Raw genomic sequence first — 24,257 nt, 5'->3', positions numbered from 1 at the left:
TTTTTGATCACCTGATCTATTAGATCTATATCAACATGCTCCAGAGCTGAAGCTAGCGTTCCACGACAGAAAGACAAATGAGACAATTTTCTAGAGTCTGCGCCCATTTCTAAGGTCCACTCAAGCCTCGATTTTCGTATCGGGACCTGTACGGAGACTTGTCCAATTTACAAAACCATAGGCGCTAACCTAGTAGGATTCAGTCACTAATCACCTTCACACTCTAGACTAGTCTAGTGTAAGTGATTAGGTACCTCCAAGGGCGATTACTCAATTGTATGACTTCTCTTAATTTTGGATACTATGCTTTATTGCCCAATGCCATTATTGTGGTGTCCACCAAAGTTGCGATCGCCGCTAAAAGCTCGGAATATAAATAATTTACCTAGTGCCGATAATCTAGTCCTGTTTTCGAATTCTATGTGGACATAAAGTAGTGGCACGTGCCTTGAACAAAATTACCTTGAGTGCTGAGAATTCATCTAGTGCTTAAATATGGAAGATGAGGCAGATAAGTTCAATTCCAATCCCGGTGAAACAAGCCGCATCCGCGTCCAGTCGTCTCCCATCCGAGCCGAGGTCCATCCCCGACCGAGCTCCATGGGGTAATCTTAAGCTTCGCAGCGGATCTTCCCTGCTACCTCTACCCTATACCCTATACCAAATTGCGCCGTTTTTCCCCCCCCCCGTTATATTCTGTCCTTTCACCTCTCCCATATATACCAACCTCACACAACATGTCCACTCACCAAGTACTCCCGCCACAGCGGGAAATGACCGACTTCGAGCAACACGTCTACGAATGCACATACATGATAGGCAAGGAAGCCGCCGACGTAGTGCGTATACCTGCCCAATCCTCAAGCTTTAGCAACAGCTTGATCACCATGGATGCTTACTGACAAGCTCAACAGCGCTGGGACGTCGACGCCCAAGAATGCAACCTCCGCTTTGAATCTGCAACCCGCGGTCCACCCACTAAAGTCGCATTCACTCTCACCATAACTCCTTCTCTCAGCAATAGACTCGGAAGCCTGCACGGGGGATGCGCTGCGACTCTGATTGATATCCTCTCGACCACAATCTTGTTAGGAGTCTCCACACCTGGGAAATTCGGGTTCGGTGGCGTGAGCCGGAACTTGAGGACGACTTATCTCCGGCCCGTGCCCATTGGGACAGAGGCGAGGATTGTGTGTGAGGTTATGCATGTTGGAAAAAGATTGGCGCTTTTACGGGCGGAGATCCAGAAGGCGGATACTGGTGATGTTTGTGTTGTTGGGGAGCATGAGAAGGCGAATACGGACCCGGAGGTTGATCAGAGGATTTGAGATTTAGGCTCATGGATATTTATTATGGGACGTATATACTTGATACCCACCTGCTTTGGTGTGATTGAAGAATGGCAATTATCATATAAGAAGGAATGAATGATGATGATGAGAGACAGGTATATTTGCGCTTGCTACAACCTCCTGTTTAATCTGACCGGGCAACCTGAGGCCCGTGGAGGAAAACGAAGAATCAACGAACGACAGAGCATCAAAAATGTCCAAGAGAATATAGTCATCCTAGCATCTAAGCCATAGATCATATCGCGGAAAGATATCTGAATCTACTCCTGAGCAAGCTGCTGGTCCTCACGGAGACCCTCAACAACCAACTCCTCACCAACAGCACGGCGGTAGATATCCCGCACGTCGACTGGAGAGAAACCGTTAGCCAAGCGATTCAAGTGTACGTGATTGGGTAGTTTAGATTCTTACCATTTGTGGTCTCGAAGTGAGATGTGGCATCGTAGCTCTTGGAAATGAAGATGTTGTCGCTGGTACCATCCTCCAGAGGCTCGTAGAGAGGAATGGGAGGAGCCTGGAACTTCTCCTCAATGGCGCCAAGGCGCTCAAAACCTGGCTCGAGCTCCATGTGGGGGTTAGCATCGTTCTCGGCAATGGTCGAGACAATGGCGATGTAGTAGCCCTTGGGGCAAACGTTGTGTGCAGAGGAGACCATGGCAATGTAAATATCTACAAAAATCAGCGAGAGATCTCAACAGTATGAAAGGGTAGTACTGACCGTGCTTGCGTCCGACCTGGGATTGAGGAATAATGAGCTGCAGCGAATCGCTGCCATCAGTCTTGTCAATGGGGTGCTTCAAGATGCAGATCGCCTTGAGCAAGTATCCGGTAACGCGGACCTTGCCAGGGAAGTAGGATGGATCAGCAATAATCTTCTTTGTCTTGGTTTCAAACTTCATAACCTCGGCGTTCTCATCGCGATCCTTCATGGTGGCCTTGATACCGGAGACCTTGCCGCCCTCGTACAACACCTCATCGATATCGGTGTTCAGCATGTAGGTACCGCCGTAGATAGCGGAAAGACGAGCAAAGCCCTGGGGAAGCTCACCCAGACCGTAGAGAGGGTAGATGTATGGGGACTTTCCGTAGCGGGCCATGGAGTTGACGTAGAGACGAATGCGGTTGATAGCGTCGACAGCCACACCGGGCTGGTTGATGTACTCGTCCGATGGGTACAACGCCATGGAGTGGCCAACGAAGTCACGGGTGTTCTCCTCAAGACTGAACTTATCGTAGACATCCTTCATGGTCACGGCGGTGATGTTCAGACCTAAGACAGTTAGCTACTATACCCCTCAGGCAACATTTGCATCACATACCCTGATGAGTAGCAGGATCCTCCTCCTTGAATTCGCCAACCCACTCAAGGAACTTCTTGGCTCGGCGCTTCTCAAAGAGACCCATGAGAGAAGAGCGCAGAGCTTCACCGGCATCGGAGGGCACCTTGGCCACGGTCGCCTTGGGACCCTTGCCCTGCTGAACATAGCTGCCGGCAATCTGCTTGAACTCGAGGTATCGGGTGACATCGGTGGAAACCAAAATGTTTGTCAACTCTCCGTTGGCCATCAGCAGCTTGGGAACCAAGTCAATGTTCCAGTCGTTGACTCGGCCGTACTTCTTCCAGGGCTCCTCCCCGGCGGGAACATTGCCGTACTTCTTGAACAACTGCAGAGGCGGTCAGTAGGGACTCTTTCTCGCTCCATTAAGCTAGCGTACTGTTTCAATGTTCACAGAGGCTGCCTCTCTAGAACCATTGTTAGCTATCTTCCATTGGTGGCGTTGTACAAAGCTCCATTTACTTACCCTCCGTAGTGGTCATTGCGGTCGATGTGGAGGACCTTGTTACCCTTGACACTCAAAACACTAAGACGAAGAAGCAAAGGTCAGCAGTAGTCACAAGGCATGGTTGATATTAGGTTACTTACCCAGACAGAACGCACTCGGTCAAACCTGCGCGAGAAGTTGGTCAGCGTTTGGGAGGTGTGGAATGGCGGGGTAGCGTACCAGTGCCGAGCACCACGACATCATATTCGGGCGCGATATCATCCATAGTGGATATAGTGAGAGGATATTGGGGGTAAGATGGATACAGAAGGGAAGGGAGTATGCCGGAGGCGAAAAGGGAAAAAGAAAGGTTTCTCCTGGTATCTTGTCCCCGCGGATCAACAGAAGCGGTAAGAAGGGGAGACTATTTGACGGGCCCGCCACTAGTGACTTAGTTTACCTCATTCACGGAGCAGATTCCTACAAGGCCCCCTTTCCCAACCTATAGGCATCTAGATATATAGATTAAGCCCCTGGGTCTATAATTATCTCCTCTTCCCTTTCTCAAGACCCCCCTGAATGGGTTTGTCAATACCCGCATTGCAATGTCTTAAAGTCAAGACCAGACAAGCTTCCAAGATAGGCATCGCGTTGTTGATATTTTACATGAAAAAAAGTATATAGAAAACACAATGAAAGATCAACCAAAATATTGCTACACATTCCACATGGTTCTCGACCATATCTCACAGCTGTGATTGGAACGACTTCGCCTTAAGGCTTGGAGGCTTTGATCTCATCCTCAACCTCAGGGGCCTCCATGACATCCTCATACTCCGGGCGAGCTCCCTGCTCATACAGACGCTGTGCCTCCTCCCAAGCGTACCAGCGCTCACGCAACACATGTTTGATGCTCTTCATGGTAATCAGGATCTAAGGAAAGAGATTTATTAGCGAACCAAGCTCCGAAGACACACAGAGGGAAATAATCCAGATTGGCAATTTGAATCATAGATTCATGTCTTGTTGTGGCATTGGAAGATTGGTAAAGGCTGCCAAAACAGAAGGGAACTTACAGTCTTGTCCCGGCCTTCAGCCTCGTGTTCTCCGTATCCAGCCTTCAGACGATCTCTCTCCATGTTGGAGGTAGCGATACGGTTGCGTTCCTTAATGCAGACCCACCAAAGTCTGTGAAGATCGTCCCAGCTCTTGTCGCGGAGTTCGGTAATAGCCCATGAGCGACCTAAGAGTTGGAAGTAAGCAATTGTTTGTATAAAAAATTAAGAAGGTACCGAAGAGTAATTTCACTCACCATGAGCCATATCGAAGTCCGGGACACTGATGGCCTCACGCGATGGAGGGAAGAATCCCCAAAGTCCATGGTCGGGGTTCTTGGGCCGCGGAGGCAGGTTCTCGGAGGACACAGGTTTCGGCAATGGGTACTTGGAAACGCCAAGTTTGAATCGTGGGCCAGTGCGATGAATGGCTGATACGGCCCGGACTCGGTTCAAGTCGCGTCCTCGCTCACGGCCAGCGGCAACGGGAGTCGTGGAGAAGCTCGAGGATTGGGATCGAGGCGTGAAATGGAGGGAGGGTGCTAGGTATGGCGGAGGCAATTCAGCCAGGGGGAGACCCCCGTACTTGGCCAAACGAGCGACAGCTGGCCGATGCATGGTGTTGAAATTGACGACTGCAGGGGAAATGCAAGATGAACGGAGATGCTTTTTTTCGGGCTCAACGGACGGTCACGTGCACACCATCCCAGTGACGCTTTGCTACAATGCAAGATACAGCGACGTTTTATTTATCCCCGCCACTATAACGCTTCAAAAATATCACTTGTTTTGTCTGAAGGATAGATTCTTGTGTCCTTCCCTATCCGACAAGAACATCTGATTCGCGATACCTTGAGGCTGCTTGTGTTCCCCATAACATCCGCGCGCCTAATTACCCAATCGATTTGCTCCACCTCCAGGCGGAGCAGTGCCGCATAAGTTGGAGAGGGCTTTCATGGTGGACTACCATCACTCAACGGATACTGCGTCGGTTTGATATTCTACCGTGTCTAATCTCCGGACGAGTCTCGGAAAAGTTCTGGGGTCGTCTCTCTCAACCTTGTCCCCGTTATCTCAGCTATGAATCGACCAGGTTCGTCAGTTTCTTCGTTACCCTCCGAGCCCTCGTCCCCGGTCTGCCCCCGCTATAGAGAAAAATGCCATGGCACCCCGGCAGAGCCTCCTTCATGGATTCGGATGGAAAATGGGTGTTTGCCCGTCCAGTACGGAACCATAAAGGACGTTCATACTTCAATGGCAGTTTGTGTTCAAGAGAGTTTCACCATATGCGACCGAGACATTTTCGCAGGGATCTCTGGACACATTCCTGAGCTGAGCCGAAGCATGAGCACGATTTGAGACCGCGTAGATCTTGCTAACTCCTTGTTCTCCCGTGCTAGGATCTGGTCCACAGCCGCTACGAGGCATGTCCGGATTCCCCGCGCCGCAGCAAGCACAAGCCCGAAACGCAACATTGGCCTCCGCACGATTGCCAAACGGAAAATTGGGTACGTCGTCTTCGGGCTCGTGATGGATTGCGTTGTTAGGACCGGAGCTATGGGTGGATGCTAATACGTGGGGTGCTGATCTAGGTGGCGCAGCGAATTGGAACTTCAATCTGCCTGTGAGCGGAACTCCCACTCTACAAACCAACCAGCAACGAAATATGGGAACTATGGGCAGCTTTGCGCAGAGCTTGAGTGGTTCTCAACCAGCAACACCGCTAGATCTCTCGTGAGTGAAATCTTGGTCGATTAAACAAATGACTTTATCCCGGAGTGGTCTCCAATGCATTATTCTCGAGAAACTGACATTGATTGTGCCTTCCAGCGAATTCCCTTCACTTTCAGGCGCGCCCCAGCAGTCACAATCTCAGAACCCCGGGCAACTCGTATGGGCCAACGCAAGTCAACGAGCCGCACAACATACCCCCGTTCAGAGACAGCAGCACCTTCCTACGTCGCAACCCCCTTCTCGAACCTCCCAAACTCAACCGCATCCCGTACAGCAGCCGTCGCAAGCCCCTCATGATGACATGTTTCCTTCTGCCGCCCAATTCACCAATCGACTGGATGATTTCAGGAACGGTGGGCAAGGGATTAGTAGCCAGCTAGGAGCCGGAAGTCAGCCTCAGACAGGCAACATCGAGGAATTCCCTCCGTTGGGTCGAAACGTTGCTGCTGAGATCGGCCAAGATCGTCGGAGCTCATTGCTGCAGAATACTGCGTTTGGAAGCTACAATACCAGTATGTACCGGCGTTACCCGTTGTTGTGCGGAAAAATGTATAGGCGAAAATGATTAGCTGATTTCAATATGCAGGTATTGGAACATCGCGGTCGCCCGTTAATCAAGGGCCCAATGGGATTTTGGGGCAGGAGAAGGAGGTAGGTAGATCGGCGATCGTCTTTCCCAGGCCCCGCACTCACCGACACCACAGGACTTGAACAACACCCTCATGTCGGGTCAACGCAACTTCAGCGACCCGCAACAATTGCAGCAAAGGCAACAACAGGCCGACGGCCAGGATGTTTCGGTAGTCGCAGGTGCTCAAAGTGCAGAACAACCACCTCTCGCACAAATGAGTGAGCTCGACCGATTCGGCCTGGCCGGCCTGTTGCGCATGATCCACAGCGAGAGCCCCGACGTGGCCAGTCTGGCTGTTGGTCAAGATTTGATGACCCTTGGCCTGGACTTGAATCAGCCTGAGTATGCGCTCCCGTTCAGAACCCACTGGCGACTCTAGCTAATGAATTCCCACGTGCCTTAGACCTCTCCACACCTCCTTCGCATCTCCGTTTGTGTCATCCATGTCTGCGGTACCGCTGGAACAGGATTTCTCCCTGCCCTCTTGCTACAATGTTGCAAACATTCAAGCCCTTCAGTCCCGAATCCCTGGGTTTAGCGACGAGACCCTCTTTTACATCTTCTACAGCATGCCCCGAGACATCATGCAAGAGCTGGTCGCAGAAGAATTGATGACACGCAAATGGCGGTATCATAAGCTGGAGCGGTGTTGGCTGACTCGTGATGAGACATACCCTGGCCCTGTTGATGTGGAACGGGGTGTAAGCGAACGTGGCGTGTATCTCCTTTGGGATCCTGCCACCTGGAAGAAAGTTCGGGTATGCCATTCCTCAATCATATCGAGAAGTTGAAATTATATTTGCTAACTGTTCGTTCATAGCGCGATTTTATCCTTCGGTATGAGGATCTGGACAACCGGCTAGAATCCAACCGAATCGTCCCCCGTGGCATTAGTCAGGCACATCATGCTTCATAAATGGTATTGAGTTGAATATGGCTCGGGTCAGTCCTTTGTTCGATCAATGGTGTCAGGCTGTCTGTTTTCTGTAATGTTGCTCTACGGGTGGCCTATAGTACAGTGTCGTTTGGGATATGGGCGTGTTGATTTACCGGGAAAGCTAAATGGGCTAAATGGGAAACCAAGTCATGATCTTACTCGAATGGCTATTATGACCTTGTCAGATTTGTATTAAAAGTTCTGGATTCGGACTTTCTGCTCGGTGTGCCTGGGTATCTCTGGCACGTTACGTTAACAAAGTAGCTATATCCTTCCAAGACTTAGCATGCTGCAGGCTTCTGCGCCGTTGAAAGTATTGCCACCCATTCCCCAGGCACCTCACCATCTTCTCCGTAGGCACCAGCCAGATGCTTCTCCAAAGCCGGTTTAACCTTGTCCTTGTTCTCATTTTGCATATCTTCCGACCAGCAGCACTTCATCAACAGAGGCAACATGAACATGGTCATCTCCACAAATTCAGCTACTGGAAGGGAGTTGTATTTAGTGACAGCGTTGACTTTGATATTACGGTAGCCTCGGTCTCTGAGCTGGGATTCAATCCATGTCACGGAGTTCCATTGACCCTTGCCTATCATGCCCAGGAATTCCTCGGCTGTCGGCCATGGTAGTTCGTTGGATATCTTTGAGATCGCCTTTCCGGCCTCCAATAGCCAGCCCGCTGGATGATTATCATTAGTTTATATGCGCTGATATCCTCGTATAACAGCGGCTGCACTTACGCTCGATCCAAGTAGCGAAAGCAATTATCCCCTCTGGTTGCAAGATCCGGGTAGATTCTATAGCGGGGATCGTCAGATCACATTGTATTAGAGAGAGGGTGAGCGATCTTACCATCCAAGGCCTCCAAGCCTCGTGGAAGGGCCATAAAGGCTAATTAACACAAAAGTATGTGAGTCAAGGACCAGTCAACTGTGAAAAATATGACGATGGAGTATATGCATACCAAAAGCCGTGTAGACGTGTGAAAATTGCTCCGATGGCAGCTTTGTATCTTGCGCATCAATACTCTTGACCTCTGCATTTAGCCATTTCTCGCTGTCTATCCGGCGTCTAGTATACTCTAGCATTCCGTCCGAGAAGTCGCCACATGTCAGCTTCCATCTGGCTTTGACTTGCTCGTCCAAGTCGTGATGAAGGACACTGGAAATGACTCCAGTACCGCAAGCATTGTCAAGAACCACCAACGGACGATCTTGGTGCGACTTCGAGTCAGCTACTACGCCACTCTGGTCGACGAGAAGTTGGGCGAATTGTCCGGTAACCTTTTCACCGAGTCTGTAGGCTTTGATAAACTTGTCATCATTGAAGAGGATGTTCCAGTCTGGGGTATTTTCCGGAGGCATGATTGGCTTTTATAAAGCAGTTGGTATTGATGTATATAGTTGGTTTATAGCCCTGGACTGTCTGTTGAAAAGTGAAGGTAATATGGAATCAAATTCATTCTGGACTTCGAAGGTCTAAGTGGTGCTTTTATATGTTTGAAATGGGCCATGGAGGCTTTAGATTCCATCTTACTAGGCACAGGAGTGAAAAGTGTCCGAGAATGTCTCCGCGAAGTATGTCAATTGGGCTGAAATTATGCATAAGCTTCCAATAACAAAGAGAAATCGCCAAAAATGATATCATTGAATAGAAAAGGCTGAAATCATTGGCCAGCCTGTCTACCTTGGTAGCAAGGTTTGGATTGAGTGCATTAGTGCTGATATACTGAATGAGGCAACTAGACGGAGACATTTACGAGGAAAGTGTCCGGGGTATACACTTTGCGTTCACGTGACCTGTGCTGATTATGCTTACATCACCCCGACGCTAGTGCAAAACGGGCAAACCATAAACACCTGATTTGCGGGCAAAACAACAATCGCGCCCCTCTTCATCTCCTCCGACCTTAGATGCACTCCGCATAGCGAGCCGACTTGCTGTCGCAACCATGAGGATCACAGAGATTGTGATTGACGTACGTCACCGTACTCCATTCTTTCCGCACTTTGCTAATTGATCTGTTCCAGGGCTTCAAATCGTACGCTGTGCGTACGGTTATCTCGGGATGGTGCGCAAACGATTCCGCTCTTCGGACGACAAGAGCGAAGGCATGATCGCAATGAGGATGAGCTAACAACATACTGCAGGGATGAATCATTCAACTCTATTACCGGTCTGAACGGTAGTGGTAAATCCAACATCCTCGATGCCATTTGTTTCGTCCTCGGTATCACCAACATGAGCACTGTCCGAGCGCAAAACCTCCAAGATCTTATTTACAAGCGCGGTCAAGCCGGTGTAACCAAAGCGAGCGTGACCATTGTTTTCGACAACCGCGACACCTCCAAATCCCCTATCGGTTTCGAAGAGTATGCGAACATCTCCGTCACTCGCCAGATTGTGCTGGGCGGCACCAGCAAATACCTGATCAACGGTCATCGCGCACAACAGCAAACCGTCCAGAACCTGTTCCAGAGTGTCCAGCTAAACATCAACAACCCCAATTTTTTGATTATGCAAGGTCGTATCACCAAGGTGTTGAATATGAAGGCAGTTGAGATCCTGTCCATGATTGAGGAAGCGGCTGGCACACGGATGTTCGAGGATCGTCGAGAGAAGGCGATCAAGACAATGAGCAAGAAGGAGTTGAAGCTACGCGAGATCGAGGAGCTTCTCAAGGAAGAGATTGAGCCCAAGCTGGAGAAGCTCCGGTCCGAAAAGCGTGCATTCCTTGACTTTCAACAAACACAAAATGACTTGGAACGTTTGACTCGACTTGTTGTGGCACACGACTATGTGCGGGGCGGGGAGAGGCTGCGCGTTGCAGGTGAGGACTGTGACAGCAAGAGGGACACTGTCCAGGCATTGGAGGAGAATGCAACCAAGCTGAAGAGCGAGATTGCACACTTGGAGGAGGACGTCAAGCGAGTCCGGTCTGCGCGCGACAAGGAGCTCCGGAAAGGCGGAAAGTTCCAAGGTCTCGAAGACGAAGTCAAGAACCACTCACATGAGTTAGTCCGTTTGACGACTGTATTTGATTTGAAAAACTCTAGCATGGATGAGGAGAAGGAAAAGCGCAAGGCCATGCAAAAATCCGCCAGTGAGCTCGAGAAGGCACTGAAGGAAAAGCGGAAGATCTACGACAAGCTGCAGGCGAGGTATGATTCCGCTAAAGCTGAGCTCGATGCGCAGAATGTTGAAGTGGAACAGAAGGAGGAATTGCTTCAAACCTTGCAGACAGGAGTTGCTTCGAAGGAGGGACAAGAGAGCGGCTACCAGGGACAATTACAAGATGCACGAAACCGGGCCAGTAATGCATCCACAGAGCAAGAACAAGCGAAACTTAAGATTGCTCATTTTGAGAAGAGAATCAAAGAGGAGGAGCCGCGTGCGAAGAAGGCCAAGGAGCAAAATCAAGGCCTTTTGAAAGACCTGGAGGGTCTCAAGGCCCAAGCTAAGAAGCTTGAATCAGAACTCACTCGTCTTGGCTTTGAGCCCGGTAAAGAGGAGCAGATCTACCAGGAACAGTCCCAGCTGCAGCGCGATATCCGAGATCTTCGCCAGCGGGCCGATGGCCTCCGACGAAAAGTGGCAAACGTTGATTTTAACTACACCGATCCCCATCCTAACTTTGACCGTTCAAAGGTTAAAGGTCTGGTTGCTCAGCTGTTTACGTTGAACAAGGATCAAGTCCCAGCTGCTACTGCTCTCGAGATTTGTGCCGGTGGTCGCCTCTACAACGTTGTGGTCGACTCTGCTGAGACCGGTACTCAGCTGCTCCAGAAGGGAAAGCTGCGCAAACGAGTGACGATCATTCCTTTGAACAAAATTGCGGCATTCAAGGCCTCCGTAGAGAAGATTGGAGCGGCTCATAATCTTGCTCCCGGCAAGGTGGATCTTGCTTTGTCCTTGATCGGATACGATGAGGACGTGCTTGCTGCGATGAACTATGTATTCGGTAACACACTCATCTGCAATGATGCCGATACAGCCAAGAAGGTGACATTCGATCCTTCTGTGCGAATAAAGAGTGTCACCCTTGAAGGCGATGTCTACGACCCCTCTGGTACCCTCTCTGGTGGAAGTGCTCCCAACTCTAGTGGCGTGCTTGTAACCCTACAGAAGCTCAATGAGATCACCAAGGAACTGAGGAGCAAGGAGCGCCAGCTTGCCACTCTGGAAGAAAACATGAACAAAGAACGCAAGAAGCTCGATGCGGTTCGATCGATTAAGCAAGACCTGGATCTCAAGACTCACGAGATCAAGCTCACAGAGGAGCAAATCAACAGCAACTCCTCCTCTTCTATTATTCAGGCCGTCGAAGAGATGAAAGTAAATATCGAGCAGTTGAAGAACGATATTGCCAATGCCAAAACTCGTCAAGCCGAAGCATCCAAAGATATCAAGCGCATTGAAAAGGATATGAGCGAGTTTAGCAACAACAAGGATAGTAAGCTGGAAGAGCTTCAAAATTCACTCAATGCTCTCAAGAAGGGCCTCACCAAGAATTCCGCTTCCGTGAAAGAGCTCCAGAAGGAGCTCCAGTCCTCTCGTCTGGACTCTGAACAGGCTGGAAGTGACCTTTCAGCGGCTGAGGAGCAGTTGGCCGAGTCAGAAAACACATTAAAGGCCCAGGCCGAAGAGATCGATTCTTTGCAGCGAGAACAGACACGGCTCAAGGACGCCCATGATATTGCGCAAGCACATCTTGAGGATGAGAGGGCTAAACTGACTGGGTTTGACGAAGAACTCGCTGAGCTTGATGCTACAATCAAGAGCAAATCGTCGCAGATCACTGAGGAGGGCTTGGAGATGCAGAAGCTTGGTCACCAGCTCGAGAAACTCCAGAAAGACCAACATGGTGCCTCTCAGGCTGTCGCTCATATGGAGCAAGAGCATGAGTGGATTGCGGATGAGAAGGAGCAATTTGGTCGCGCCAATACGCCATACCACTTCCAGAGCCAGAACATCGCCGAGTGCAAGTCAACACTGCGCAACTTGACCGAGCGTTCACAGGGCATGAAGAAGAAGATCAACCCGAAGGTCATGAACATGATCGACAGCGTCGAGAAGAAGGAGGCCGCTCTCAAGAACATGATGAGAACTGTCATTCGCGACAAGAGCAAGATCGAGGAAACCATTCTCAACCTTAATGAGTACAAGAAGGAGGCTCTGCATAAGACCTGGGTCAAGGTCAATGGTGACTTTGGAAAAATCTTCGAGGAGCTCCTGCCCGGTAGCTTTGCCAAGCTGGACCCGCCTGAGGGCAAGGATATCACAGACGGTCTGGAGGTCAAGGTGTCTTTGGGTAAGGTCTGGAAGCAGAGTTTGACAGAGCTGAGTGGTGGACAACGGTACGTCTCACACAATATCCCAATCCCCTAACTTCTCAATGACTAATTTTGATAAAGATCCCTTGTCGCCTTATCCCTGATCATGGCACTCTTGCAATTCAAGCCCGCTCCGATGTACATTCTCGACGAGGTCGATGCCGCGTTGGATCTGTCTCACACACAAAACATCGGACGACTAATCAAGACTCGTTTCAAGGGATCCCAATTCATTGTTGTCTCCCTCAAGGACGGCATGTTCCAGAATGCCAACCGTATCTTCCGCACCCGGTTCAGCGAGGGTACTAGTATCGTCCAGTCACTGACCGCTGCTGACTTGAAATAAACAAGATTTGTTCATTAAGGATCCATTTGTCTTTTTTTGTATTGGTCTAGCCTGGCGCGAAGCATTTACTATTTCACGGCTCATTGGTCTGTGGCAGCTGGTGTTATGTGGTTTCGAGTGTTTGGTCTGGCTTATTGGTTGGGAAGGAATATTGGTTCATGATCTATGCATGATGAAGGCTTTGTTATTTTTTTCTTGCACAAGACTTTAGTTTCTCCTTAAAGGTGAATTGAGATTCATGTGACTCTGTAAACATCCTTCCTTATCTTTTTACTTGAATATATGTGCATCTGAAATCAGCTGCATTTGGTATATAGTGAGTCACAACAGCATGTCCAATCGATCCGTACGTACATGTGCTTGAATTGGCCCAGACAAATGGCTGGATATGACGTATTGGTCAGAAATGTGGTGTTTACTCAACTTTGACAACAGGCAGTCAAATGTACTTCAAGCTTTAGACTGTTAGTTCATCCAGTCTCCAGGCCAACGTCATGTTCAATCCCTAGAGTGGATATTATATAGTGATCACCTAGGTAGGTCTATTTCTATATATATATGGAAACAACAAGGAACAAAGCGGGCTTCAATATTGTAATCTCGGAGCCTAGGCACGTGCACTAGAATTGCTCCGAATCCTTCCATCATCATCACCATCGCTATTGGAAGTCAAGTCAAAAGCACCTTGTACCTGCTCTCGCCCCCGGCCCGGACTTGATTGTTCCAACGCTTCCCGAGGTCGGCCAAATCCACATGACCTCCTGCCCAACCCGGAATTACTCCGCCTTCGCCCGCACTGCTTCGACTCTACCAGACAACCTTCAGGGCGCCACCCAACACAATGCACGACGATGAGCCTTCGCTCAACATTCCCTCGCTCTTGACATTAGCAGTCGTTTCCTACTTCGTGCTTCGATGGTTCTTTAACCGCGATGAGGGTTCCAGCGGAGGCCGCCCCCGCGGCCGTGGCAACGTTGTTGATCCGGCCCAAGTGGAACAGATCGCCCAGATGTTCCCTCAGCTAAGCACTCGCGATATCATGTGGGACCTGCAGCGCAATGGTGGCAGTGTTGCGGCGACAACAGAACGAATCCTAGCCGGGCGGGGGTTGGAAACGGTACGTGTTGCGACGTCGATGCTGTCATTTATGATCCCCTATTCCAGTCCAGTCCACCATAACATTTGTCGGAAATTGTCGCTGTATTCTTGTGGTTTAAACTGACTGTTTTATTTTTAGCCTCCCCCGTCATTCCAACCCCAGGTCGTAATGCCCCGCGGGCATGCCCCAGTCCCGGCTACGTCAACAGCCGCATCATCTAAGGCGGATGGACAGGACTTGATCTCCCGATATAATCTCAGCGCGAGAATCACCGCTGAAAATGAAGAGTCTCAGTCGCCTGCCTCCACAAGCGCTTGGGCGCAGAACAAAGAAGAGCGACAGCGTCTGCTTCAAAAGCGCCGAGATGAGATGATCCTAGCCGCGCGAAGGAAGATGATGGAGAAAGGCAAGGGTCCAGCCCAATGAGTTGGATCTCCATCTTATTAAATAAATGCACCATCTCGATCTTGAATCCTGTTGACAAAAACCCCCCCCCCCCCAGACTATGTTTCTGTTGGACATCTCCCACTCATTCACGGCGTGCGGGATGTTCTCCCCACACTTTCGTTTTGTATTAGAGCGTTCGCATGCTGTATGGTGTTAGGAAAATTGGAATAGCTTTGATTTGAATCACTGGTTTTTCATGAGACCAGGAAAGTCGGGTATATGAGTCTATATACATTGAATATTCGTCCGGGGGCATTGATCCACGTCGCATATGCACCTTAAACGCCAAAGAGAAAATCGTAAGATTGCCCAATATAAATCCCTCCAGGCAACGTTCAAAACTCCATGTAATCCTCCTCTTCGTCTTGGGTACCGTTGTACCCGCCATTTGCTCGCTGCTCGGCCAGTTGTTCTCGCCGAGCTTGCTCTTTTGATGCTCCGATTTTCCTAATCGTTCAATCAGTATCAATGATTCCCTGGAGTCCTTTGTATCATGTATGTCATACCGGAGATTATCAACTACACCCGTTAGGAATCCACGTTCCTCACCCAACTCCATCGCACCAACACCTGTAAGCGCCACTCCGCCACCGCCAGTCGCAGCAGCATCCAGAACATCCACACCAGCTCTCATCTTTGACATGCGCACCTCGCGCAAATCCTTCAACAACCGTCGGATTTGATCGGGGTCCATAAGGTCATCACTCGCGGCATCAAGTAGCATATTCCCGACCTCAATCCAATGATACGGCAACGCAGGCACCTCCCCCGAAGAAGTTCTCGCCTGCGCAGTATTATGTGGCAAGAATGGCGGCGCAGCGAAATATTTCTCCCCATCCGGTGTGTATTGTGGTCGAGCTGTAGGTTCCGGTCCAGGCTCATGCATACTAGGCTGGCCTGGTAGCGGGGGCGGAGGCGAGAAAGCATGCTTATAGTCCTGATGTTGAGACTCGACTTCAAGAATCAGACTGAGAGGTTCTGGGTGTAGCCATGTGGGTGGTATAATGTTTGCACGACGTTGGCGTTTAAGAAGCAGCGCGAGCCAGAGAGGAAGGGAGGCACGACGGGGTGGAGCGAGAGGTTCGACAGGTCCCTGAACGAGTCAATTAGTATTCCTAGGCTGCAAAAGCTCGGAACTGGTATTTACTACTTACTCCTAGTAATTCAAGGCCCTCGAGACGCTGTCGGGGTACAATGGTCACCATCTCCATTTCTGCGAGAAAGGCGATTTCCGAGGGCGCAATGCCCTGTGGGAAAGGGAAGGCCATTACAGCGTCACGGTAATGAAATGGATGCCGTGCGCGTAATAACAGTGAATTGACAAATATCCAGGCGTTTACGCCGTCAATGCGGCATGTTGGTCTCGTTGCGGATCAAATCGCGTCTTGATGATTGAAATGTGTTTGGCGTGTTTGCAACTCAAATGGAGTAAGTAGCTTCTCGTTTACGTAGTTCTTTTCCACCCCCCAATTCTAGATTTTAGCTACTCGAGCTCCGTACCTGCTCTGAAGCTTCGATTCGAAGCTTGGAACAAGATGGTTACTGCTCTCGAGTCAAACCTGAGCCGCGCCGCGCGCTATGCAATCCCATTCGCGCTGGTGTTCATCCCGCTCTGGAGGACAAAAGTCCAGGCCAAAGTCCCCGAACCATACCTGGATGAGGTATTCCATGTCCCCCAGGCACAAGCTTACTGGGCACACCAATGGACACACTGGGATCCTAAGATTACTACTCCACCTGGCTTGTACCTGTGGTCATATCTACTATGCGCCGCGTTGCTCACCCTCCGCGGGTCTCCGACGAAGCTCACCACGGAAGCTCTCCGCACGACCAATGTCGCCACTACGGCTATTTTCCTACCCTGGAGACTGCAGACGCTTTCCGACGCTGTGCACAATGTGAGGAATAACCGGACTATGGGTGCGTGGCTTAGCCATTCCGTCTTGAACATATGCTTGTTCCCACCGCTGTTCTTTTTCTCCGGTCTTTACTATACCGACATTCTTGCTCTGTTGGTTGTGATCGAGGCGTATAATTGGGACTTGAAGAGGACTGCTGGAACAGGCTTTACTGCTTTCTTCTCCACGTTGGGATTCCTTGTTTTTGGTCTTGCTGCCCTTGCTTGCCGACAGACGAACATCTTTTGGGTCTCGGTCTTTTTGGGTGGACTGCAGGTTGTTCGCAAGATTCGCGGTTCTTCTGAGGCATGCAGATCGTCTGCGATCTCAGATATTGTGAAGGGGGGTCTGCAGAATGAGATCTACGATCCTCTTATCACGGAGGCTTGCTTAGAAGGTACGTGTGATCGGACTTGGTTTCTCTTGACTGTGCTAATTGAATGGTTAGATTATTTCAAAACTGCCATCTCCCTTGCTACTGCTGGTCTCAGGAACCCGCTCGCTACCGTGGCTTCAGTCATGCCATACATGATTATTCTTGGAGCTTTTGGCGCATTCGTTTTTTGGAATGACGGTGTGGTGCTTGGTGCGTTATACTGCTCTTATTTGGATATCCAATTTGAAAATCTCAAGCTAACAGCTTTGCAGGTCACAAGGAGTTCCACACGGCCGGTATTCACTTGGCCCAGATGCTCTACATTTGGCCCTATTTTGCCTTTTTCTCTTGGCCACTGATTATCATCCCCGTGGCTAATATCATTCTTCCCGCGACCTTTTTGCCCAAATATCTCAACTATGGGTTCCCTGAGAAGCAGAGACGGCTTCCAAAGCTCCTCGCTGTCCTGCTTGTCCTTCCAATCATGCTTGCCATCGTCCATTTCAATACGATCGTGCACCCTTTCACCTTGGCCGATAACCGACACTATGTCTTCTATGTGTTCCGTCTTCTCCTAGCCATCCACCCCGCTGTGAAGTATGCAGCCGTTCTGGTTTACTTCCTCTGCGGATGGGCCGTTATCTCCGCCTTTGGTTTCACTATTGTTCAGGCACCACCTCGGTTGCTGCGAATTCCCCAGGCTCCAGCTCCAGCCCCAACACCCACACCAGCTGCTCCAGCCCCAGCCACAGAGCTGGCCCAAGGAAACAGAAAAACACGCCGAGCCAACGAGAAGTCAGCCGCCAAGAAGGACCAGCAGCCGAAATCAAAGCCGAAGTCCAATTCAAAACCGAAATCGAACCAGCCCGAGCCTATGTCCCCGGAGGCATATGCCAGGGTTCAGGAAGGTCTCATCAAGCGTCGCAAGGAACAGCATGGCGCCCCGCGTGTCAGCTTCGTCCTCGTGTGGCTCGCAGCGACCACCCTGTCCCTTGTGACAGCTCCCCTAGTTGAACCTCGTTACTTCATCATCCCTTGGGTAATGTGGCGCCTGCATCTCCCAGCCATGCCGAGCCTTGCGGTATTCCGGAAGCAGCGTCCTCAAACCGAACAGGAGAGGGAAATTAATGACCTGGCTACCAATGCTCCCAAATTTGTTGAGACAGTTTGGTTCATGGTCATTAACGCAGTGACCGGATATTTGTTCTTATACAAGGGCTTTGAGTGGCCCCAGGAGCCTGGCAAGATCCAGCGGTTCATGTGGTAAGTTTCCATGGCTGAAATCGCTACCAATCTTATTGAAAACCTGTACAATAGTTCAAATATGTAAGTATACACTACCTGTAATCCTTAAAACCATTCTAGCTGTACGATACTCAGATTAAATGGTACGTAGATGTTGTCTCGCTTCTATGGTTTGGGGGGGGGGGGATGTTTGCAAAGGGGAGGTTGCTGATGATGCTGTTTACGGTTCATGATTTGAGCTCTAGGTGAGTGTTGAAGGACTACAGATATTAGACAAGGGTTGCTCTGAGCTCGCTGTTCATGCTTAGCACCGAGGTCGGCTGACTTTGCATCCCAGATGCTGCCTAGACTCTCGGTGGCATCTCAGTGTTTGTAGGGCAACTTGGTCGTTAGTTCAAGCTTTGACTGTACTATGATAGCATGTGTTCCTAGGGCTCACATGGAGACCAGCATGATATGGCTATTTCTGTGGTACACAGGAACGCCTGTATGCTGTGCGTCCTGTCTTTGTGTTGGCGCACACCGCGGCCGCTCTAATTTGGTTCGCTACAGGATGAACGTGATTTGGGAGAAATTGAAAGGAGAAGTGAGGAAGAACTGAACTGTATATTCGTCATTTCCATACATCTGAGCTGCTCATCTTAGCTTCGCCCAAAGGCTGGTTGTCGCCGCTGCTGCTCTGAATTGATCCGATCCACTACAACTAACTCATGAATATGGTTCTAACACAATTTGAAAGCAGAAGTGAGGGAGAACTGAACTGAATATTCTTTGTTTAGATACATCTGAGCTCATCTTAGCTTCACCCGAAGGCTACTAATCACCGGCCCTGCGCAGAAGGGTGAGCTCATCGCCGATGTCCACCTGGGCCCTCGTCCCCTCCTCCGCCGACCCCGCCGCGCTACAGAGAAACCAAATTAGTTAACAAGAGAGACGGAAACTCGCCAATGCCTGCATGATCCACGTCGCAGTCGTCCGTCGGATCAAACCTCCAGTATATCAAGCCAAATGTCGACCTCCCCATGCGACATGTTGATCCTCCTGGGCCAGTTGAACGAGCGGAATGTCGGCCCTATTGACACCTCGTTCCTCCTGGTTGGTTCGATCTCCCGGCGAGGGAGTTTTTGTCGACAAGGTGTTGTTAGCCGCTTGGCTCAAGACGGCAGCAAGAAGACGTCGCGAACGAAGTCTTCGAGCTGCTGGGTCAATGCGCTTCCGCAACCATACAACAACCTTATATATGCCCCCGATGACTGCGCTGGCTCCGCCGAGTATCCCGAAGATAGTCCCGACGAGCCAGAGTGGTCAGTGGTAGGCATGGTGATAGCTGTAACTCTTGAAAAAAAAAAAAAAAAAAAAAGTTCTGGGGAATACAAAGGAGAAGAAGAACCAAACGGTGCGAAAGAACGGGGCCTACCCAGAGTAAACATTGGTTACAGGAAGGAGCAAGATGCATCTACGGTACACGGGGTTGCCATTGGAAACTAGCTGAACAACAAGGGAAGGAGGTCAACGTGGAAAGTACAACAGTGATCAAAACAGAGCATAGTGGGTAAGAGCAATGATCCTCTCATAGCACCAATAATTGCGGGAGAGAGCCCATAGAAGGGCTTGACTCAGAGTTCCTGGACATGAAGGAAAGGCTAGCCTAGACAGATTACCACAAATAACCCACATTGACGGTGATAAGTAAGGCGCACTGTTCCAGATCAGGGTAATACAATCGACCACATACCCAGGTACCTACAGTCAGCCTTCTCCTCAGATTACTATAGAATAGTGAAGGTGATTGAGCGGGGACAGTTGTGTCGAATCTCAGGGCTTTGTTGGACGGGACAGGCTGCAAATTCGAGATCCTGGATTCCTCGACTGGACAAACACCTTTACGAACGGCCAGGACAATCAGAGGGTCTGGGCTTTTAGAAAAATACCGTTCGGTTGACGGAATAGGTGCAACGTGAGCTGCGAAAACTCAATTCTCCAGCACTGCCGTTCCAGTAATCCGCCAAGTTACTTTCTTTCCGAGGCCACCAACCTTGTCCAGGATGGAGTGTCCAGGTGTGGGGCCGGGCGAGGAGTGATCGGGATATTGTTAGCCATGTACTTGATATCATTTGACTCGGCAAGTCCATCGAGAGGAAGTGGGGATACTGAGCCAGCGCTTTTCTTATTTATATACCGGCTCAAATGGGGCGTTATCTTGCATGTTTAAATCAAGCAAATTGATACGCAGTATGCTCCTTTTAAAACTTGAGATAGCATTTGTTTGTTTTGAGTTTACTAAGCTACTTTAAATGCCGGCTAGTGAGGGGTTAAGTGGTTTTGTGGTGTCAACTAAAGGCCTCCACCATGTAATATGGAACCTCTTGAAATAGTAATAGCACGTATTGCAACAAATTGAAGGACTTTGGCTCGGACTTCAGAAATACAGAGCAAAATTAATGACGACAATTGTTAGTCCAATCTCGATCGGGCCATTTTCTTTTCCCAAGATTGCGCATGGACCTAATTGCGAAGCACTCTGGGTCTTCCATAGGCTTCACAATCTCGAAGTGCTGAGGACCATGTTCGTGATTGAAAAAACTCGAGCCAGCTTCGGCCAAAAAGCTTGTCAGCCATTTCCCAACTTCTTTTCCAGTCTGCGGGAATGGAATGACGGTCGCCCCTGTGTGGCTGTGTTCCAATCTCTCAAAGAAATAAGTATTCGACACACAGAGCCCCTGAGTGTCTTCATCCACCCAAAGCGATGTGTCAATATTCAATCTTATGAGCGGATGACTGAGAATGACACGCTCGTGACGAACAGGATTTCGCCTTCTTCCAGAAATTGGATGGTGGAGTGCTTTGTTGTAATAATACTGCTGCGTACTGGGGTCGCGTTGTCGAGCGAGATTGATAGTTTCCAACAGGCGAATCTTGTCGAGCAATGTAATTGTAAGGCAGGGGCAGATATCCACCTCCCCAGCAAAGGGCACGCAACAACCTCTTCGAACACCAAAAGGTGGATAATTATATCTCTTTGGGAATAACATTAACGATCGCGGGATGCGCCATTCACAACGTGGGTGAAGGCTCCAGCATTCGCTACAGTATCTCCAACGTTTGTTCTCGAGCTGAAGAAGTAGTTGTATTCGGGGCTTTCTTTCAAGTTTCCATTTAGGGCAAAGCATTTCCCGCTCTTCGGGTGGAATAAGCTGAGCAAGCCGCTTTCCTCGAATTTTAGGTCCGAAGAAAGATTTGCAGGTGAGTAAGACACAAATAAAATCCGGAGTCGACAGGTACAGAAGAATGCTTTTGATGATTTGGAGAGGAAGTTTCCAAAGACTAGCAGGCCTTGACTGGAATCGGGAGGGAATGAATCGCTTCATGGCGGGAATTTCAATAGCTTTGGGTATAGTGTGTTCCGTAGAGTACAATGTTACTGATCTTTCATGAATTTGAAAGAACTCATTAATAATAGATCTACTAAACCTTTTTCGGTATGTTTTTCGTCATCATCCATTCCAAGTTGCGGATATGGCCAGAATAAGAGTCGGGGGAACTTTACCTCATGCTTTTACATTGAATCGATATAGTTCATAAGGAAGAACCAAAAGAAAGCCAAAATACAAGAGGCATACCAGGGATCGGACCCAAGATCTTTGGAAGCTATATGTCACCGCGCGAAATTTGAAAATGCTCAATTATTTACATTGTCACATAAATGGCAAGAATCCCAGTTACAAACCTGGCCACAGCCTTTTCAACCCCAAAATGAAGCATGTCTCATCAAATCAAAGCTTAGATAAACAGAGGAAATCACCTCTTATCTCTAGATTGAATATAAAAGCGAAACATCCACAGGAAGTGGGCCAAAATCCCTAAAAACCCTCAATTTGTTAGCTTGGTTCCTTTATTTATTTTCTTTTTAGAGGAAAGTAAGCAGGCCCCTCCAGATCACCTAGTGGTAATGAGTGCCCAGGTGTCAAATCAGATGATTCTGGCGCGATCCATGACCCTAACCGCCTGGTGTATCAACATGGTAGTGACTGACGAAGGATCCCCTGGCTCATACGTTGCCCACATGAGTGGTCTAGGTGAAGTTGGAGGTCACCTGGCTCATGTGCCCAACGCGGGTATTTGCTTTTTGCTTCTTTGATTTTTTTTGACACTATCAAACTTTGCCTTACTGGTCTTCCCTTCCATACAGTACGTGCCTCTACCAACGCTTACCTTTTCCTTTGCTTGATAATTCCCTTCCATGTGCGCTCCTTTCCCAGTAGCACATAACTTCTCCGTGTGCCTTTCTTTCCCCCCCTTACAAATCTTCGAGTTTTGAGATTCTGCTTGATATCATTTAGATTATACGAGTCGTTCATCACGTGATTTATTTGATTGTGACAACAAAGGTAGTGTACCGGACTTTCCTAATCCTTCTGAGTAGCATCGTTGGAGATAACCTTGCGAGACCACAATTAACGATCAGCGAGAATAAGGCGGAAGTCCGTGCTGACGAAGAAAGCGCCTTTAGAAGGAGATGTTGAGGACAAGGGTGAACCAAGGCCTCAATTTGGACCAATTTGGTCAGCAGCCAAGTGATATTCCGGGTCTCGACACCTCTGGAAACCCCTTACTGTCTCATTTTGAGTCCAACTACGAGAAGAACTTACTACTCGCCTTACCCATCACCAATACGGACGTGGATTGGCGCGAGAACAATCGGAAGTCTATCAAGGGGGCAGCCGCGCGTCAGGGGTCAACTCCCCGTCGCGCCGCGTATGTACAGCAGGTTGGAATTCCTGCCCCTACAGACTACGCTTGTAGCTTTTGTCGCGGCGGCGGTGGTCCTTTCGAATCCTGCAAGATTGCTATTGCCGACGGGCAGCTTCTGTTCAATGGAGCCTGTGGTAATTGTTCCTGGGGCGCTCAATCATACAAATGTTCTCTTCGTTCGGGCCCCCTTCCTCCCCATATCTTCAATGCACTCAGGGCCGCGAACCCTGACGCTCCCGCCCTGGGCCGTGGCTGCATGGGTGTGGATGAAGAGTACAATGAGTCCGACGAGCCCGACGAGCCCTTGACACCTGACGCATCTAGACGGTCACTTAGGAGCTCGGCCACCAAGCGTCGGCGTGACGAGGAAATTGAAGATGCGTCCGACAAACTCGATGAGCCCTGTGCACCAAAGCCTTTTGGCCGGACCCTTAGGAGTTCAACCACTAAGCGTCGGCGTGTCGAGGAGATCGAAGAGTCTGACCCACACTGTTCACCAAAGGCTTCTGGCCAGACGCTAAGGAATTTAGCCACTGAGCGTCGAGGTGCCGAGGAGAGTACAGAGTCTGACGAGTTTGATGACTCTGATGATTCCGATTCCGACGAGTCTGACGAGTCATCGTTACCTAAAGCTTCTAGCCGAATTCCTAGCCATCCAACCACTAAGTGTCGACATGCTGTGGAGATTAAAGAAGAATTCGACGATGATATAGATATCCCTGAAATGCAGCGTCCTCGTCGCAAGTTTACGGATATAGCGGATATGGCTACAGGCAATGAGAATAGCTCATCATCGGAGGATGGTACATCATCAGCGGACTCAGATAGCTCAACGAACTCAGATAGCTCAACGAACTCAGATAGCTCATCGGGCTCGGATATTTTAGCGGATGAAGACAATCCAGTGAACAGAGATAACGCAACTGATAAGGGCAAAATAGCGGAGAAGGGCAAGTCAGCGGAGAAAAGTGCTACAAAGGGTTTGAAATACAAGGTCCCCAACGGGCCCGAATATCCTGAGGACCTATACAACACCGTGCTGCTGGACCCGAGCTTGCGCGGTCGTCAATGGCCTGCGATCCGATCCCTTCGCCGAAACCTCGCTCAGCTCGTCGAGCGTCTGCAATGGGAGGAAAAGGTAGTGAAAGCGGTTCTCGAAAAGAATGGCGAGTTAGAAGGCCCTTATGAGTCCTCTGAGGAGGAGGATGACCTCTTTGCGGGTTTGAATTTTTGATGATCTATTCTTTCGGATTCGTACGGATTATTGAGTTGTTTCTCATTCTGAGGT

General features: G+C 49.6%; 11 protein-coding genes across 11 annotated transcripts; 7 read left to right on the top strand and 4 right to left on the bottom strand.

Moving 5' to 3' along the window:
• Positions 1–737: 737 nt before the first annotated feature.
• On the top strand, positions 738–1,328 carry N7503_010069 (PaaI family thioesterase; the record flags this gene model as incomplete). The annotated part of the gene is made up of 2 exons (XM_057069615.1): positions 738–839; positions 915–1,328. 2 exons carry the CDS (start codon positions 738–740, stop codon positions 1,326–1,328), a joined length of 516 nt encoding a protein of 171 aa, XP_056916226.1.
• Positions 1,329–1,612: 284 nt separating this feature from the next.
• On the bottom strand, positions 1,613–3,402 carry N7503_010068 (secretory pathway gdp dissociation inhibitor; the record flags this gene model as incomplete). Its single annotated transcript, XM_057069614.1, has 8 exons — positions 1,613–1,701; positions 1,764–2,021; positions 2,071–2,622; positions 2,672–3,017; positions 3,069–3,096; positions 3,156–3,215; positions 3,278–3,302; positions 3,357–3,402. The coding sequence occupies 8 exons, from the start codon at positions 3,400–3,402 to the stop codon at positions 1,613–1,615; spliced, it is 1,404 nt and encodes a 467-aa protein (XP_056916225.1).
• A 354-nt stretch (positions 3,403–3,756) lies between these two features.
• Positions 3,757–4,805, bottom strand: mrpl4 (mitochondrial 54S ribosomal protein uL29m). Its single transcript, XM_057069613.1, has 3 exons — positions 4,429–4,805; positions 4,193–4,359; positions 3,757–4,049 (listed from the first exon to the last, which is right to left on the bottom strand). The coding sequence occupies exons 1-3, from the start codon at positions 4,787–4,789 to the stop codon at positions 3,891–3,893; spliced, it is 687 nt and encodes a 228-aa protein (XP_056916224.1). The 5' UTR covers positions 4,790–4,805; the 3' UTR covers positions 3,757–3,890.
• A 446-nt stretch (positions 4,806–5,251) lies between these two features.
• Positions 5,252–7,452, top strand: N7503_010066 (NOT2/NOT3/NOT5 family protein; the record flags this gene model as incomplete). The annotated part of the gene is made up of 8 exons (XM_057069612.1): positions 5,252–5,264; positions 5,572–5,679; positions 5,764–5,905; positions 6,002–6,417; positions 6,492–6,556; positions 6,610–6,878; positions 6,940–7,294; positions 7,357–7,452. The coding sequence occupies 8 exons, from the start codon at positions 5,252–5,254 to the stop codon at positions 7,450–7,452; spliced, it is 1,464 nt and encodes a 487-aa protein (XP_056916223.1).
• A 302-nt stretch (positions 7,453–7,754) lies between these two features.
• Positions 7,755–8,837, bottom strand: gtmA (gliotoxin thiomethyltransferase; the record flags this gene model as incomplete). The annotated part of the gene is made up of 4 exons (XM_057069611.1): positions 7,755–8,152; positions 8,214–8,270; positions 8,326–8,364; positions 8,438–8,837. The coding sequence occupies 4 exons, from the start codon at positions 8,835–8,837 to the stop codon at positions 7,755–7,757; spliced, it is 894 nt and encodes a 297-aa protein (XP_056916222.1).
• Positions 8,838–9,424: 587 nt separating this feature from the next.
• N7503_010064 (condensin subunit SMC2) lies at positions 9,425–13,152 on the top strand (the record flags this gene model as incomplete). Its single annotated transcript, XM_057069610.1, has 4 exons — positions 9,425–9,451; positions 9,504–9,544; positions 9,624–12,830; positions 12,888–13,152. The coding sequence occupies 4 exons, from the start codon at positions 9,425–9,427 to the stop codon at positions 13,150–13,152; spliced, it is 3,540 nt and encodes a 1,179-aa protein (XP_056916221.1).
• Positions 13,153–13,993: 841 nt separating this feature from the next.
• N7503_010063 (CUE domain-containing protein) lies at positions 13,994–14,677 on the top strand (the record flags this gene model as incomplete). The annotated part of the gene is made up of 2 exons (XM_057069609.1): positions 13,994–14,269; positions 14,390–14,677. The coding sequence occupies 2 exons, from the start codon at positions 13,994–13,996 to the stop codon at positions 14,675–14,677; spliced, it is 564 nt and encodes a 187-aa protein (XP_056916220.1).
• A 356-nt stretch (positions 14,678–15,033) lies between these two features.
• Positions 15,034–15,966, bottom strand: psf2 (DNA replication protein PSF2; the record flags this gene model as incomplete). The annotated part of the gene is made up of 3 exons (XM_057069608.1): positions 15,034–15,145; positions 15,205–15,791; positions 15,853–15,966. 3 exons carry the CDS (start codon positions 15,964–15,966, stop codon positions 15,034–15,036), a joined length of 813 nt encoding a protein of 270 aa, XP_056916219.1.
• A 267-nt stretch (positions 15,967–16,233) lies between these two features.
• On the top strand, positions 16,234–18,239 carry alg10 (dolichyl-P-Glc:Glc(2)Man(9)GlcNAc(2)-PP-dolichol alpha-1,2- glucosyltransferase; the record flags this gene model as incomplete). The annotated part of the gene is made up of 3 exons (XM_057069607.1): positions 16,234–16,993; positions 17,045–17,182; positions 17,245–18,239. The coding sequence occupies 3 exons, from the start codon at positions 16,234–16,236 to the stop codon at positions 18,237–18,239; spliced, it is 1,893 nt and encodes a 630-aa protein (XP_056916218.1).
• Positions 18,240–19,225: 986 nt separating this feature from the next.
• Positions 19,226–19,705, top strand: N7503_010060 (uncharacterized protein; the record flags this gene model as incomplete). The annotated part of the gene is made up of 2 exons (XM_057069606.1): positions 19,226–19,521; positions 19,579–19,705. 2 exons carry the CDS (start codon positions 19,226–19,228, stop codon positions 19,703–19,705), a joined length of 423 nt encoding a protein of 140 aa, XP_056916217.1.
• Positions 19,706–22,733: 3,028 nt separating this feature from the next.
• Positions 22,734–24,203, top strand: N7503_010059 (DUF3716 domain-containing protein; the record flags this gene model as incomplete). The annotated part of the gene is made up of 1 exon (XM_057069605.1): positions 22,734–24,203. One exon carries the CDS (start codon positions 22,734–22,736, stop codon positions 24,201–24,203), a length of 1,470 nt encoding a protein of 489 aa, XP_056916216.1.
• Between the last annotated feature and the right edge of the window lie 54 nt (positions 24,204–24,257).

The sequence above is a fragment of the Penicillium pulvis genome (assembly GCF_028828015.1).
Source record: "Penicillium pulvis strain IBT 33274 chromosome Unknown scaffold_8_segment0_segment0, whole genome shotgun sequence".
Taxonomy (NCBI): Eukaryota; Fungi; Ascomycota; class Eurotiomycetes; order Eurotiales; family Aspergillaceae; genus Penicillium; species Penicillium pulvis.
This window is presented reverse-complemented; position numbering and strand designations above follow the sequence as displayed.